This window comes from Neomonachus schauinslandi, chromosome 2, assembly GCF_002201575.2.
Source record: "Neomonachus schauinslandi chromosome 2, ASM220157v2, whole genome shotgun sequence".
NCBI classification, from domain to species: Eukaryota; Metazoa; Chordata; class Mammalia; order Carnivora; family Phocidae; genus Neomonachus; species Neomonachus schauinslandi.
This window is the reverse complement of record NC_058404.1, coordinates 71,630,829-71,643,785: the sequence shown is the minus strand read 5'-3', so window position 1 is coordinate 71,643,785 and position 12,957 is coordinate 71,630,829. Positions and strand designations below refer to the sequence as shown.

The 12,957-nt window shown below is 37.0% G+C and overlaps 1 protein-coding gene across 1 annotated transcript in view; it reads left to right on the top strand.

The window, feature by feature from the left end:
* GUCY1B1 (guanylate cyclase 1 soluble subunit beta 1) overlaps positions 1–12,361 on the top strand; it is a 51,902-nt gene extending 39,541 nt beyond the window's left edge. The window contains exons 7-14 of the mRNA XM_044912590.1: positions 336–452; positions 1,427–1,560; positions 4,093–4,290; positions 7,127–7,364; positions 8,406–8,546; positions 9,099–9,253; positions 9,828–9,954; positions 11,163–12,361. Of these exons, the coding sequence (XP_044768525.1) occupies positions 336–452; positions 1,427–1,560; positions 4,093–4,290; positions 7,127–7,364; positions 8,406–8,546; positions 9,099–9,253; positions 9,828–9,954; positions 11,163–11,186 (1,134 nt within the window). The 3' untranslated portion in view covers positions 11,187–12,361. The remainder of the gene's footprint in view (positions 1–335; positions 453–1,426; positions 1,561–4,092; positions 4,291–7,126; positions 7,365–8,405; positions 8,547–9,098; positions 9,254–9,827; positions 9,955–11,162) is intronic.
* Positions 12,362–12,957: the final 596 nt, after the last annotated feature.

The window sequence follows — 12,957 nt, the reverse complement described above, 5'->3', positions numbered from 1 at the left end:
CTTAAGCCACAGGCATTTGAGACCTCATGCTACGTTTTTAAAAGACACGTTTCTTTTCTTCCTTCTTTGAAAATGCTTCCCTTACTTATATTAGCTTATATTTGAATATGAATGCTCTGAAGCCATATTAGGTTTCGTGTTCATGCAACGATATGATGCCCATTTGATTGCCGAGTGACATAGGTCAAGAGAGGGGTCCATAGTTGAGGCAATTCCCCTACCAAATGATTATGGTTTTCTATTTTTAAGTCTTTTTGAGCTGGCTTAATCTAATCTCAAATCAAAAGAATTATTTCAGCTAATCACATGTTCTTCTCTTTCCATCTACATTGTAGCTCCAGCCTGGGAACTGCAGCCTGTTGTCTGTCTTCTCTCTCGTTCGTCCTCATATTGACATTAGTTTCCATGGGATCCTTTCACACATCAATACGGTTTTTGTATTGAGAAGCAAGGTAATCAAGATGTTATTTCTTTCAATGTGATTGAGTAAGGGATGTTACAAATTAGAAGTGGTCCTGAGGGAAAGTTAGCTACTCTACCATTCTATGATATGGAGAAGGTAGAGACAGATCCCAACCAAAACCTCAGAGGGAGTCCTCTTTCAAAGGCAATGGTACTGATTTTTGGTTTGCCTGAGAGCCAGTGGAACCATTATCAACTGATCAGAATTAACAAAAATAAGTTTTGAGACTGTCTCATTGGGACAGGTCAGTTTCACATAATAAAACAAACATCTTTTACTCCCTAAAGCTACCATGTGCTATTTTAGAAATCAAAACTGACAAAGAAAATGTTTTTAAACTTCAACCAAAGCCCTGATTTAATTCTTCCTTAAATTGTCTATTATTCTTCATGCCATTTTTGTGGGAAAATAAAAGTGAAAACATATTCATTCAGTTGATTATTTAGGTAGCACCCAGATCTCATAGTTTCCATTCTTCAGATTGGTATAGCAAAAGTGTCGTAGAGTACACATCTTGACCTTCCTGCAGCCCTCGCAAAGGCCTTTACCCACATGTACTTTATGTACTTGGAACTACTCCCAGCTGTTCTGTGAATCCACGCGTGGGGACTGGAGACGCTTGGTTTATTCTTTGCTAGAACTTAGTATTATGTGTTGTAGTCATACTAGAAAATCAGAAATACGATTCATGGAAGCTTTAAACAAATATGCCAACAGAAGTACAGCTATTGTCTTTCTGGGTTTCAAGGAGCTAGTCAATTCGTTTTCCTGCAGTGTTTGCCAGGTAGCCAACTTTGCTTACTACCTAGTACCATTTTGGTGAAATGCCCTTCCTCATCTACTTGGTGCATTTATTCTCCCTTATGGTTTGGTGGGAAATGAAGCATGCGTGTCCTGCTTTTTTGCTGAGTTGTTAGGTAGGGAGAAAGGTACTAGTTAATGGTTATGTCTTGCCTTTTCAAGGAAGGATTGTTGGATGTAGAGAAATTAGAATGTGAGGATGAACTGACTGGGACTGAGATCAGCTGCTTACGTCTCAAGGGTCAAATGATCTACTTACCTGAAGCAGATAGCATACTTTTTCTGTGTTCACCAAGGTAATCATTTTTTAGATTAATTATAATGGATATAAGTACCCATCTTTAGCTAACAGAGAAATTCAATAACATTTTATTTAATCATGTCTACATGTTCTAAGTATAATTAGATTTTACAACCTTGTTTATATACCTCTCTATAACAGAGATAATTTCATTTCACATTTGTAATAAGCTCAGAAGAAATCATGTATTCTTTCTTATTTGTCCTGTCTTAATCAGTCTGCTGAGTGTTTATGCCATTAGATCATGGAAAAATCTAATCTGCAGGTAGCTAATTCTATAGCTTTATACCTTCCAAAGAGGTGTCATATAGAAAAGCAATTCTGTAGAGCATCCACTATGAGGGCATGAATACATGGATATGTTTGGCACTGAGAAATTACTTCTTAAAATTATTTCTGGATTTGAACTATTTTATATCAAAAATATACAGCAACTTTAATCAGGATTCACTATTTAAAATATAGTATTACATTGAAATTTATGTAAATTATGTTATTTATAATAAACATCAGAGGGAAGTAAAACTGTAGGATGCTGTTTTTCCAATTTGACAAACCATTTTACTAAAAGATGCATGGAAACTCACAATAAGAAAAATATATCTACATTTACCTAGAAAAATAGAAAAAGGTAACTGGAACTTGTTAGGTGATATTTTGTGTATTTATAACTTTGTATAACTGAAAGCTATACACATTATTTAGTAACACATTCAATCAAGCATGTTTTGGTGAGCTATTGGCTAAAAATTTAAAGTTCACCATGATCACTTTTCATTTAAAGATACTGCCTTAAAATCTCTGAAAAATATAAGGAACTTTGTACAACTTCCTTTAATACACTATTAAAGACTACATAAGACTAATGACTCTTTTTCCTGAGAATATGTATCATAAAAATAAAAGAGACAAAATTAGAGAACATAAATTCTTTATATTTTTTAATTAGTCACCTACATTGATCTACTATATCTTCATCTGCTGTAAGTGTTTGTTTCTTCTGCCTCTTTTCCAGTTGAGCTTTAGTAGAACGACAGCTTTTCAGTAGGGACAATTTCTGTTCATGGAGATAAAGTTCTCTTTGGAAACAGAAGCAGACAATTTGGAGTCTTTTTGTTAATTGCCATATGCAGAAATTCACATAGTGACATATTCACAGTTTGTTATATTGTACCTGTCCATGTGTATAGAAAGATTTGTACTTACATTAAATGAGATCACCTAAAAGCAGTTTTACTTGTAAAGTAAATAATTTCAAGATGATTAGTTTAACTTTAGGAAAAGAATGTTAATAGTCCATTAAAATAATTTTTAAAAGAGCGAGACATAATTTGATTGTTTTCTAACTCAATATGAGCATTTTCAGCCATTTTCATTTCAAGATTATAATCTTTTTTTCTCTGCTCTTGGGTAGGTCTTTTATATCATTTAGCAGATGATCTGACCTCTTTTCAGGTGGGTCTTTTCTGAACGTGAGCTTTAACATACATATGCATTTTAACAAAATCTAAAGAGACCATGTGTTTCATTAGTTAACTCTTTGATCATTTTATTTTTCTATATTGACATGCTAATTTTTGTTTTGATTTTGGACATTTCTGTTGAGAACGTAAAACAAGAGACATTTTATCAATCCAAAATTCTTCAGTAAAGTCAAAACTTGTTATGTCATTTTAAAGAAATTCTTATTGGGAATGCCCAGAAGTAATTACTTTGTATTTAAAAAATTCAAACCAATAAAATAACCTTAAGATATTTTAACCAAAGAATAAAGTTTTAAAAAGCAGTCACTTACCAGATCATCGCTGAATCAATAAGTATTAGTATGCTATTCTAAAAATAACTTAGGTAAAAATAACTTAGGTTACAGAGATGCATAAAATCTAGCAAGATTAAATAATGTTTCAAAAATGAGAAAAATTTTCCAAGAAAAGAAGAGTAGTAGAAGAAATTAGAACCAGAAGGAAGAGTAGCACATAAAATACATGTCAAAAAGTCATAAATATATAAAATACATCAGGTCATAAATCTGATTATAAACTTTTAATCATTGCATCTAAAAAGGAAAAGTAACCAGTTACAAGAGTCAAAGAATCCTTAAGGCCAAAATGAACTGGTTTCTCAAAAGAAGCACTATCATCCCTGTTACAGAGGGTAAAAAGAAATTTTTCTTCATCTCTTTATAACGAGAGGAAAATGTGATAGCAGTGAATAACAGCCTTGTGATAAATACCTGATCAGGAGGCATGGGACGGGTTTCTACCTTATCTTTCAATTTAGGCTGATGGCATCTAAAAGTATGATTTGGCAAAATATATGTCTTTGATAGATTTTTAAATATGTAAGAGAATGAAGTCATAGTCTTCATGTGACTCCAAATCTTCTTGTCTTTAACCTGATCTATTGAATGGGTAGGAGGAATTGAATAGAAGGAGATGACAGAGTTATACTCCTTGACAGTCATTAGGCTCAGGATTATCATGCAGACAAGTTGGCACTGATTTTGCCTCATTTCCCTGTATAACAGTGTGATGAATCTGGACGATCTGACAAGGAGAGGTCTGTATCTGAGTGACATCCCTCTGCACGATGCCACACGTGATCTCGTTCTTTTGGGAGAACAATTCAGAGAGGAATACAAACTGACCCAAGAACTGGAAATCCTCACAGACAGGCTGCAGCTCACGTTAAGAGCCTTGGAAGATGAAAAGAAAAAGACAGACACGTAAGAATGTAACCTCGTGGTGAAGGAAGGGCATCGTATAATGTGACTCAGCTACAGTTAGGTCTGATCACCACACCATAGGGGCATGGAGCCCACTGTAGCTCCGGAGTAGTAAATAAAACCTTCCATGTCACTTAAAAAGAAATTATGCGTACAGAAATAAATCAGTCTTAATGGTAGTGGAAATATGTCTTCTATTTTTATAAACCATGTTGAAAGAACAGATGCCAAAATAGCTCTCTCGGAAAATCAGTATAATAATTCAAATGCGTATTTAATGTTGAACTCTCTATTCATTCCTTCCTTCATGGGAGAGCTGTGTCCTGAGCATCCTCTGTGTGCCAGGGGCTGCCTGGATTCTGAGGGTTACGTTGAACACTGTACTTAGAACTGGCCATTGTCTTTTAAAAGATTTCTCGGAGTCTAGGTTATTTTAGGGCTTGGCAGATATGAATTTGACAGATTGTGATGTCATTTGTAATCACAACAATTACATCTGTAATGACATATGTTAACAAAAATAAAATCTGGGGCACCTGGATGGCTCAGTCAGTTCAGGGTCGGACTCTTGGTTTCAGCTCAGTCGTGATCTCAGGGTTGTGAGATCGAGCCCCATTTTGGGCTCCGTGCTCAATGGAGAGTCTGCTTGAAAGCCTCTCTCTTTCCTTTTGCCCCCTTCACCCCCATGTGTTTTCTCTCTCTCTCTCAAATAAATAAATAAATCTTTAAAAAAAAGTAACAAAATCTAAAACTACTATTTTCTATGAATGGTGGATTAAATTGTGAAAAATTGGACAAGTAGCATTAAAGATAATACTTCCTTAAGTTTCAATAACTCCAAAAAAGGTACATGATATAATTGAAATTTAAGTAATAAAATTATGTCTTTTGTGCATGCTTCTGAACAAAATAAAGTTAATAGTTAGAATTTTAATAAATTAAAATGCTATGTTAGTATCTTTGTATGAACTTTTAGAGTCAAAATGGATATATGCAAACCCACAAATTTGGTGGGATGATCTGATCATTTCATACCAATAGTTTTCCCTGTCATGGGAGAAAAGAAAACCTAAAAAAAAAAAAAAGATAATACTTAATTTTCAAGTAATTCATTTGAATATGCAGTGTGCATACTACTTGGCTTTGTTTGCATACCCTAGTTAAAGGCACTAAATCACTGGATGTTCATAAGTGATTTTACCCAGGGTCTTGTGTGTTCATTCTTAACGCTTTATAATTGGCAACTGTCTTGTTGGAAAATTGAACTGATCTGTCTTACTTCGCATAAGAACTATTTCATTCTTCTTGAACACCCAGGTATTGGTAACAGCATCACTTTCTATACTTTTCTTTCCATTGATACATGTGTAGCTGCCCTTGGATGAATGCTGTGTCAACACATAAACACATCAATGAACTATGTATTAATAACAAGGATTAATAACTGGGGCACCTGGATGGCTCAGTCAGTTCAGGGTTGGACTCTTGGTTTCGGCTCAGTCGTGATCTCAGGGTTGTGAGATCGAGCCCCACTTTGGGCTCCGTGCTCAATGGAGAGTCTGCTTGAAAGCCTCTCTCTCTTTCCTTTTGCTTTATCCTTAGCTTCTTAATTCACTTGTCTGGACTAAGATATGCTTAGTTTCTTGGAGACCTCTTCACTTTCCTTGTGGCCCTAAGTGGACTACTTAATCTATCCAGGTATTTTGCAAATTTCAGAAAGTATATAGGGCAGGCAGCTCAAATTCCTCCCCCTGTTTGAAAAGCAGTTCAAACTGTAGGTTTGATTAGTGAGTGGTACAACTTCATTCCTGAAAATAACATATTTTATGAAGCCTGTAAGATTAAACTTAGCACGGAATGCCCTCTGGCTACAGGGAAGAAAAAAGCAGAGAGGCATCATTTGTTCTGCTGGGTCCTCATGCCAAGAGACATCGGTCGCCCTCGCTTCTGCTTCTCTCCTGTCAACCCTCGGCTCTCATCCCCTTCCTATTGTGCTTACCACACTTGTCCCTCAGTGTAATCCCTGAAGCCATCAGAGTAATCTCCGTATTACCTATAGAAATACAATATTTTCTTGTCTAGTCCAATCTTCATCTGTTTTATCAGTTTCTTCCATGGAGGAGTGAGGCATGCATGAAACTGAAGAGAAATCTCCTTTTTGTTTTTTTTAAGATTTTTATTTATTTATTTGACAGAGAGAGAGAGAGAGTGAGTGAGAGAGAGAGCACGAGCAGGGGTGAGGAGCAGAGGGAGAGGGAAAAGCAAGCTCCCCGCCGAGCAGGGAGCCCGATGCGGGACTCGATCCCGGGACTCCAGGATCATGACCTGAGCTGAAGGCAGACGCTTAACCGACTGAGCCACCCAGGCGCCCAGAAATCTACTTCTTTTAATATTATTTACACAAATTCAGGTAGATTTCTTAATCCTAAGAGAGAAACGTGGTCCTGGTATTATGCTGCGCAGACAGCATTTTAAGTGCTCGAGATGACCGCTTTCATACTGTGAACCATAATGGCAGGTCGGAATTCAGTCCCACAGATGAAAACTTTGCCGTCCTATGGCCGGTCTTCCGCTTTGCCTATTTATTTGTTAGGCTTATTTTCATTTGGCGTGAACTGGTTTGTGTGTGGAGATGTTGTATGTGATTAAAACAAATACATTTCAGTATCTTTGATACCTCGCTTACATATACGGCCAGTAATGGGTGTCCTATTACCACTCGAGGATTTTACAGTACACATGACATCAAAGCTTTAGGAGGTGGACAGTAGAAGCACTAAAGCTCTTCCCAGCATCTCTTACTGTGGCTTTTTCCCCACCCCGCTGAACTGAACAGGTTGTTGTATTCTGTCCTCCCTCCGTCTGTCGCCAATGAGCTGAGACACAAGCGTCCGGTGCCTGCCAAAAGATACGACAATGTGACCATCCTCTTTAGTGGCATTGTGGGCTTCAATGCTTTCTGTAGCAAGCACGCATCTGGGGAAGGGGCCATGAAGATTGTAAACCTCCTCAATGACCTCTACACCAGATTTGACACATTGACTGACTCCCGGAAAAATCCATTTGTTTATAAGGCAAGTCCAGATCGTATCCTAATGCGGGGCTCCTCCGAGTCTGAATTCTGGGACCCTAACGCTCAGGGGCACTGCCGGCACCTTCTCTGAGGCTAGCGCTGTAGCCATGCTGCAGCCAGCCTCCGTGTATTCCCGGTTTACCATTTTCTCAAATAATTCCCTCTTGTTACAAAACTTTCTCTTCCTGGTAACCGAAAGGAATAGCACTGATGATCCCCTGGTGAAAATGAAATGTTCAGCAGCTCATTTGCACTTACGTTAATGAATCTGCGCAGGTGGTTTATCACACGTAATATAAACGTAACATTCGTTGTAGTGCTCTGCAGGAGACATTTTTACTGAAATAGATAAATGCTTTGCCTAGGAAAGAAGTCGGAGAGCAGGAGAAGGGTACTGGGGACTCTGATCTGCTTTTAGATAACACTGACTTGAAGATAAACATTTATAAGGCATTTCTGCCCTTTGTTTCAATTAAGAACAGCGATAATATTGGAAAACTGAAGTCAGGGGATTATATTGCTTCATAAAAGCAAGAATGTTAACTAAACCATCTCCAGGCATCTGGAGTAATAGGAGTGCCACAAAAACTGTCTATTTTAGAGTGGTTTTCTGAGGTACACTGGAACACTTTGTGAGCACATCAAAATATAAATGGTTAATGAACGTGATAAATCACTGGGCTTTGGGCAGTGGCTCTTGTGCTGTAACTCATCATAATTTTAGTGAGTTATTGGTAATTAAATGTCCTATTGAATTGTAAGGTATCTGGGGCGAGAAACCAGGAATTATTAGGGAGAGAATAATGCTGTGTCTGTACCTGCCTGTAATCAAAGACCTCAAGTGCCAGTGTGTAAATTTGAAATAATTACAAGGTTTCATCTTATTGGAGTTGAATGCACTAGAATTTTAAAATAATTCAGAGAAGGAAAGTTTAAAGCTATTGGTAGCCTTGGAAAAACATTGTTTATATATAAAGGTAGTAAATGAAACGGTAATGTGTATTCTAACCAATGAACATGTAAATTATATGTGCTGTGTTAGGTGGAGACAGTTGGTGATAAGTATATGACAGTGAGTGGTTTACCAGAGCCGTGCATCCACCATGCACGATCCATTTGCCACCTGGCCTTGGACATGATGGAAATTGCTGGTCAGGTTCAAGTGGATGGCGAATCTGTTCAGGTTAGTAAATAAAATAGATATTATAATAGTAGTAGTAGACCTTTGTGGACATCTGACTCACATTTTTTACCAGGCAATTATTAATTATGTATAAAGAAAGACTCCTTGAGAACAAAGACTGTATATAATCTTTTTCAAACCCATTGTATTCCATTTTTTCATAGAGATGGGAAATCTGTCCACCTATTTGAAATTACCTAGTCTATTTCATGTGCTGAAATCATGAGGATGAGATAAAACTTCCTGTCCTTTCTGGTTTATTTTTTAAAATCTCTTTTCCTGTGTCTCATACAAGTTGCCAGATTCATATCTTTGAAATCTTCAGACTTTAGAGAAAGAATGTTTCTCTTGGAAGACAGATTTTGTGAGGGTTTTTTATTTTTATAAATACGCTTGGAGTTCTTCTATTTTATAAATATGCTGTAATACACTCGGAGTTCTAGAGAATTCTTATGATTTTTATATGATGACTCCACATTCTGTAATATAAAGTAATCAAAAATTAGTGTTTTGGTGATGGAACTTATTGAAACAAAGTTTTGATTTCTGCAGATCACAATAGGGATACACACTGGAGAGGTAGTTACTGGTGTCATAGGGCAGAGGATGCCTCGATATTGCCTTTTTGGAAATACCGTTAACCTCACAAGCAGAACAGAAACCACTGGAGAAAAAGGAAAAATAAATGTGTCTGAATATACATACAGGTAAGAAACATGTCTTAGTATTTACTGATCTGCAAGAAAAATGTCTCTTTACGTGTGGCTTAACTCTCAGTGATTTTGTTATTTTTAAACAGTCGTCATGGGGCGCCTGGGTGGCTCAGTTGGTTAAGGGTCTGCCTTCTGCTCAGGTCATAATCTTAGGGTCCTGGGATCGAGCCTGGAGTGAGGCTCCCAACTCAGCGGGGAGCCTGCTTCTCTCTCTCCCTCTACCTGCCACTCCTGCTGCTTGTTTTCTCTCTCTCTGTCAAATAGATAGATAAATAAATAAATAAATAAATAAATAAAATCTTTAAAAAAATAAGCAGTCATCACTTAATGCTCTTCGGATTGTTTATTTCTTATTTGAGAAGACTGGATCATTACTCCCACTTTTAATGATTTCACACCACTTTAGGAATTCCCTATATGATCATTGTTACTAAAACCTTGTGTTACTTTTAAATAAAACTTTAGTGTGTGTCATTATTGTCTCTATTTCTAATTTAGGTTCATGTCACTTTCTCCATGCAACCATACTGCATATGTCTCTCCCTATTCCCTGTCCCCTGTCCTTTAGATGTCTTATGACACCAGAAAACTCAGATCCACAGTTCCATTTGGAGCACCGAGGCCCTGTGTCCATGAAGGGCAAAAAAGAGCCAATGCAAGTTTGGTTTCTTTCCAGAAAAAATACAGGAACAGAGGTATGACTAAACAGCATGCAATTCCTTTTTTTTAAAGACAGAATATAAATATAGACAGCTAAAAATAAATAAATAAATAAATAAAATATAGAGAGAGCTAAATTATAATCACTGAGAATATGTTTTATTTGAAAAGAACTCTTGTTTACAGAAATGAACTTTCAAATAAAGTAGCGGAAATACTGAAACATTAATGAGCCAGTTAGAACAATAAAAACTTCTTAGGGGATACTTTATGTTTGCGGGCTTTTGTCCTCTAATGAAATTAAAACCAAAAGCACCAGATGGGGAAGACCTGTTTTGTTTGTTTGTTTTGTTTTTGTTCTTCCGCCATAATCTGGCTCAAACACGGCTGAGGTGAGAGGGCTCTGAGAGACTCCCCGGCCTCTTTCCTTAGCTCCCTAAGCCATTCTGAGGTCACCACTGGGCAGTCAGGACCACAATTTATGGGAGTTTTCTTCATCATGAAGCCTCGGATCCTTCCGAGGGTCAAGCCATCTCTCTGTGGAATGTTTGGTGATCTTTAGACATCCTAGTCCCTTGGGCATTTTTCCTAGAAAGAAGAGCAATTTATAATCTTCCCGAACCTGAATGATTGTGTAAGGGAGCCTCAGCTTCATGCTAGTGCTATGGTCTTACTCTAGCTGGAAGCCATGTGCTAGAACAGTCCTCAGACACTGGCCCTCCGACCCGGAATCCCGACTCCCACCAGGCTTGCACACACCAAGGTCATGCCCCCTCTGTTCCCAAACGCAGTGCGCTGCATCAGGAGCGAGTTTGATACTTTGTTCCCCTGTTGATGTATTGGTTCTTCAGAGGGGTGTGAGACTCGCTGATTATTTCTTTTTTCCGTATGCATACATCCCGTAAAAATGCTGGTAGAGCCTAAGTCCTAAAAGGAATGGAATGCCAAATTTTAAAATATTTATCTTTATCTTCTTTCTGCTCTTTTTACTTTAAATAATTTACTTGTGGTGTTGGCATGCTTACGGGTGTTCTTCTGATAAATTAAACTCTACCTCAAGTGTTGCTCATTTTAGGTGGGTGGCCCTGTTTCACCCAGAATTAGGGTAGGAGGACAGAAGAACAGATGTGAATGCAGATCACACTTCTGTCTGAAGGAAAAAAAAAGAAAGAAAATATTTTGGGGGATACTACTAGCTTTATTATCACTGAAAATGAATCCCTGTTTATTCCACTTTTTAAAGGAAACAACCCAGGATGATGACTGAATGTTAGACTGTGGGGTGAAGAAGATGGCAGAATGGGCTCTTGTCCACTGTCACACGCCAAGCCTGGGAGCCATTATTCCCTGTGGATACAGATTCGCTTTGTCTTTTGCAGTTATCCCAAGCCTTTCTCCTCGGTATAGCTTTCATGATTCATTACTCAACCTTAGCTCTGCTTTTGATTATTTTCAAGGTTTAGTATATTACCTGAAGTTTGGCTTTAGATGTGAATGATGTGAGCTTCCTGTGTCTTAAGATCTACCACAAGCATTGCCGAGCATGGTAATTTGCAAGTGGTAGGCACCCAATAAATATTTGTTGAATTTAATTAAGTGACACTGAACAGTATTTGGTCATGTGTATATATCATATCATGGCTTACCAAATCTGCTTAGTGTTCCATGTATATGTCTATGTATATTTTCATGACTATAATAACATAGAACAAAGTTTATATCATGTTGGTGTACATCATTATAGAAATCATTTTATAAAGGAGTGAATTCTAAGTTTTAGGAAAAAAAATGCCATTTATTTTCAGATTCCCAAAATAAGAATTAATATACCATGCTAAGAAAATAGTGACTATTTTGAATTGTGCTCATTTTCCTTCAAAAATAGAGGATGCACATTTCTGTTACCAAAGTATTTGGTTGCTCACTCAAATCATGTGGCATTATAATTCCTCTAAAATTCTATCATTTGTACTATATCCCTTGTATTAAATCTCATTATCCACATGCAGCTGTTATAAAAAGCTGTTCTGTTTCACACTGAGCTATTACATTAGCCTAGGATAAATGTGAGGCGCTCTAACCACATCCAAGAATAAAATTGGAGACACTGCTGGGATACTCCTGAAAGAGCCATTTCTGGCCTTTATTTCCAGAAATGAGCTTCTTTTTCTTAACTTGGAAGAATGTGATTATATCCAGGCCATCATGTTCAGAAAAGTTACTTTAAATTTGACATAGAAAGCATTCCTATTGGAATAATTGGCCCATTGTTCTTAAATATCTCTGATAATTTATTAATACCTACCTTTATAAAATATAGTGCAACTACTTTTGTGTAAAAATGTTTGTCTTTAAATTTAGCATTTCATATCAGCACATCTAAATATGTATAAATGTCCCATGTTCATGTGTAAGAGAATCTGCAATAAATTATTTTTTCCACTTGTCTCTAGACTGTATTTCAACAAAAATGATATTAATGTTATTATGGGCCATATTATTACTCTCATTTTTATAAGTATATTTTATAATTTTCCTGATTCTGCACTTTAAATTAATTTTGATTCACTGTTCTTACACAGTGGAATGGCTCCTCTTAGATAGCCTTATCCTCAAATGCTGTTTTTCTTTAGTACCAACAAAGTGGCAGAAACAAGATTAGACCTGGAGGGCAGATCCACAGATCTATAGGAAATGACAGCAGCCCTTGAGGATCTCAGTCTTTTAGGAGTGAAAGACACATATACAAATAATTAAAATGCGTGACACTGGTAGTGATAAAACATAGTTAACATACTGAATGAACACTTAGCGAATGAGAAAGGAGAGGATGAAGGTAGGATGGGAACAGGAGAAGGTAGGGAGATTGGGGAGGGTTTTAGGAGGGTCTCATTTAAAGGTGAATTAATGCCAGCACTGGGTGTTATATGCAAACAATGAATCATGGAACACTGCATCAAAAACTAATGATGTAATGTATGGTGATTAACATAACATAATAAGATTAAAAAAAAAAAAAGAAGCAAGACTCTAGGCCA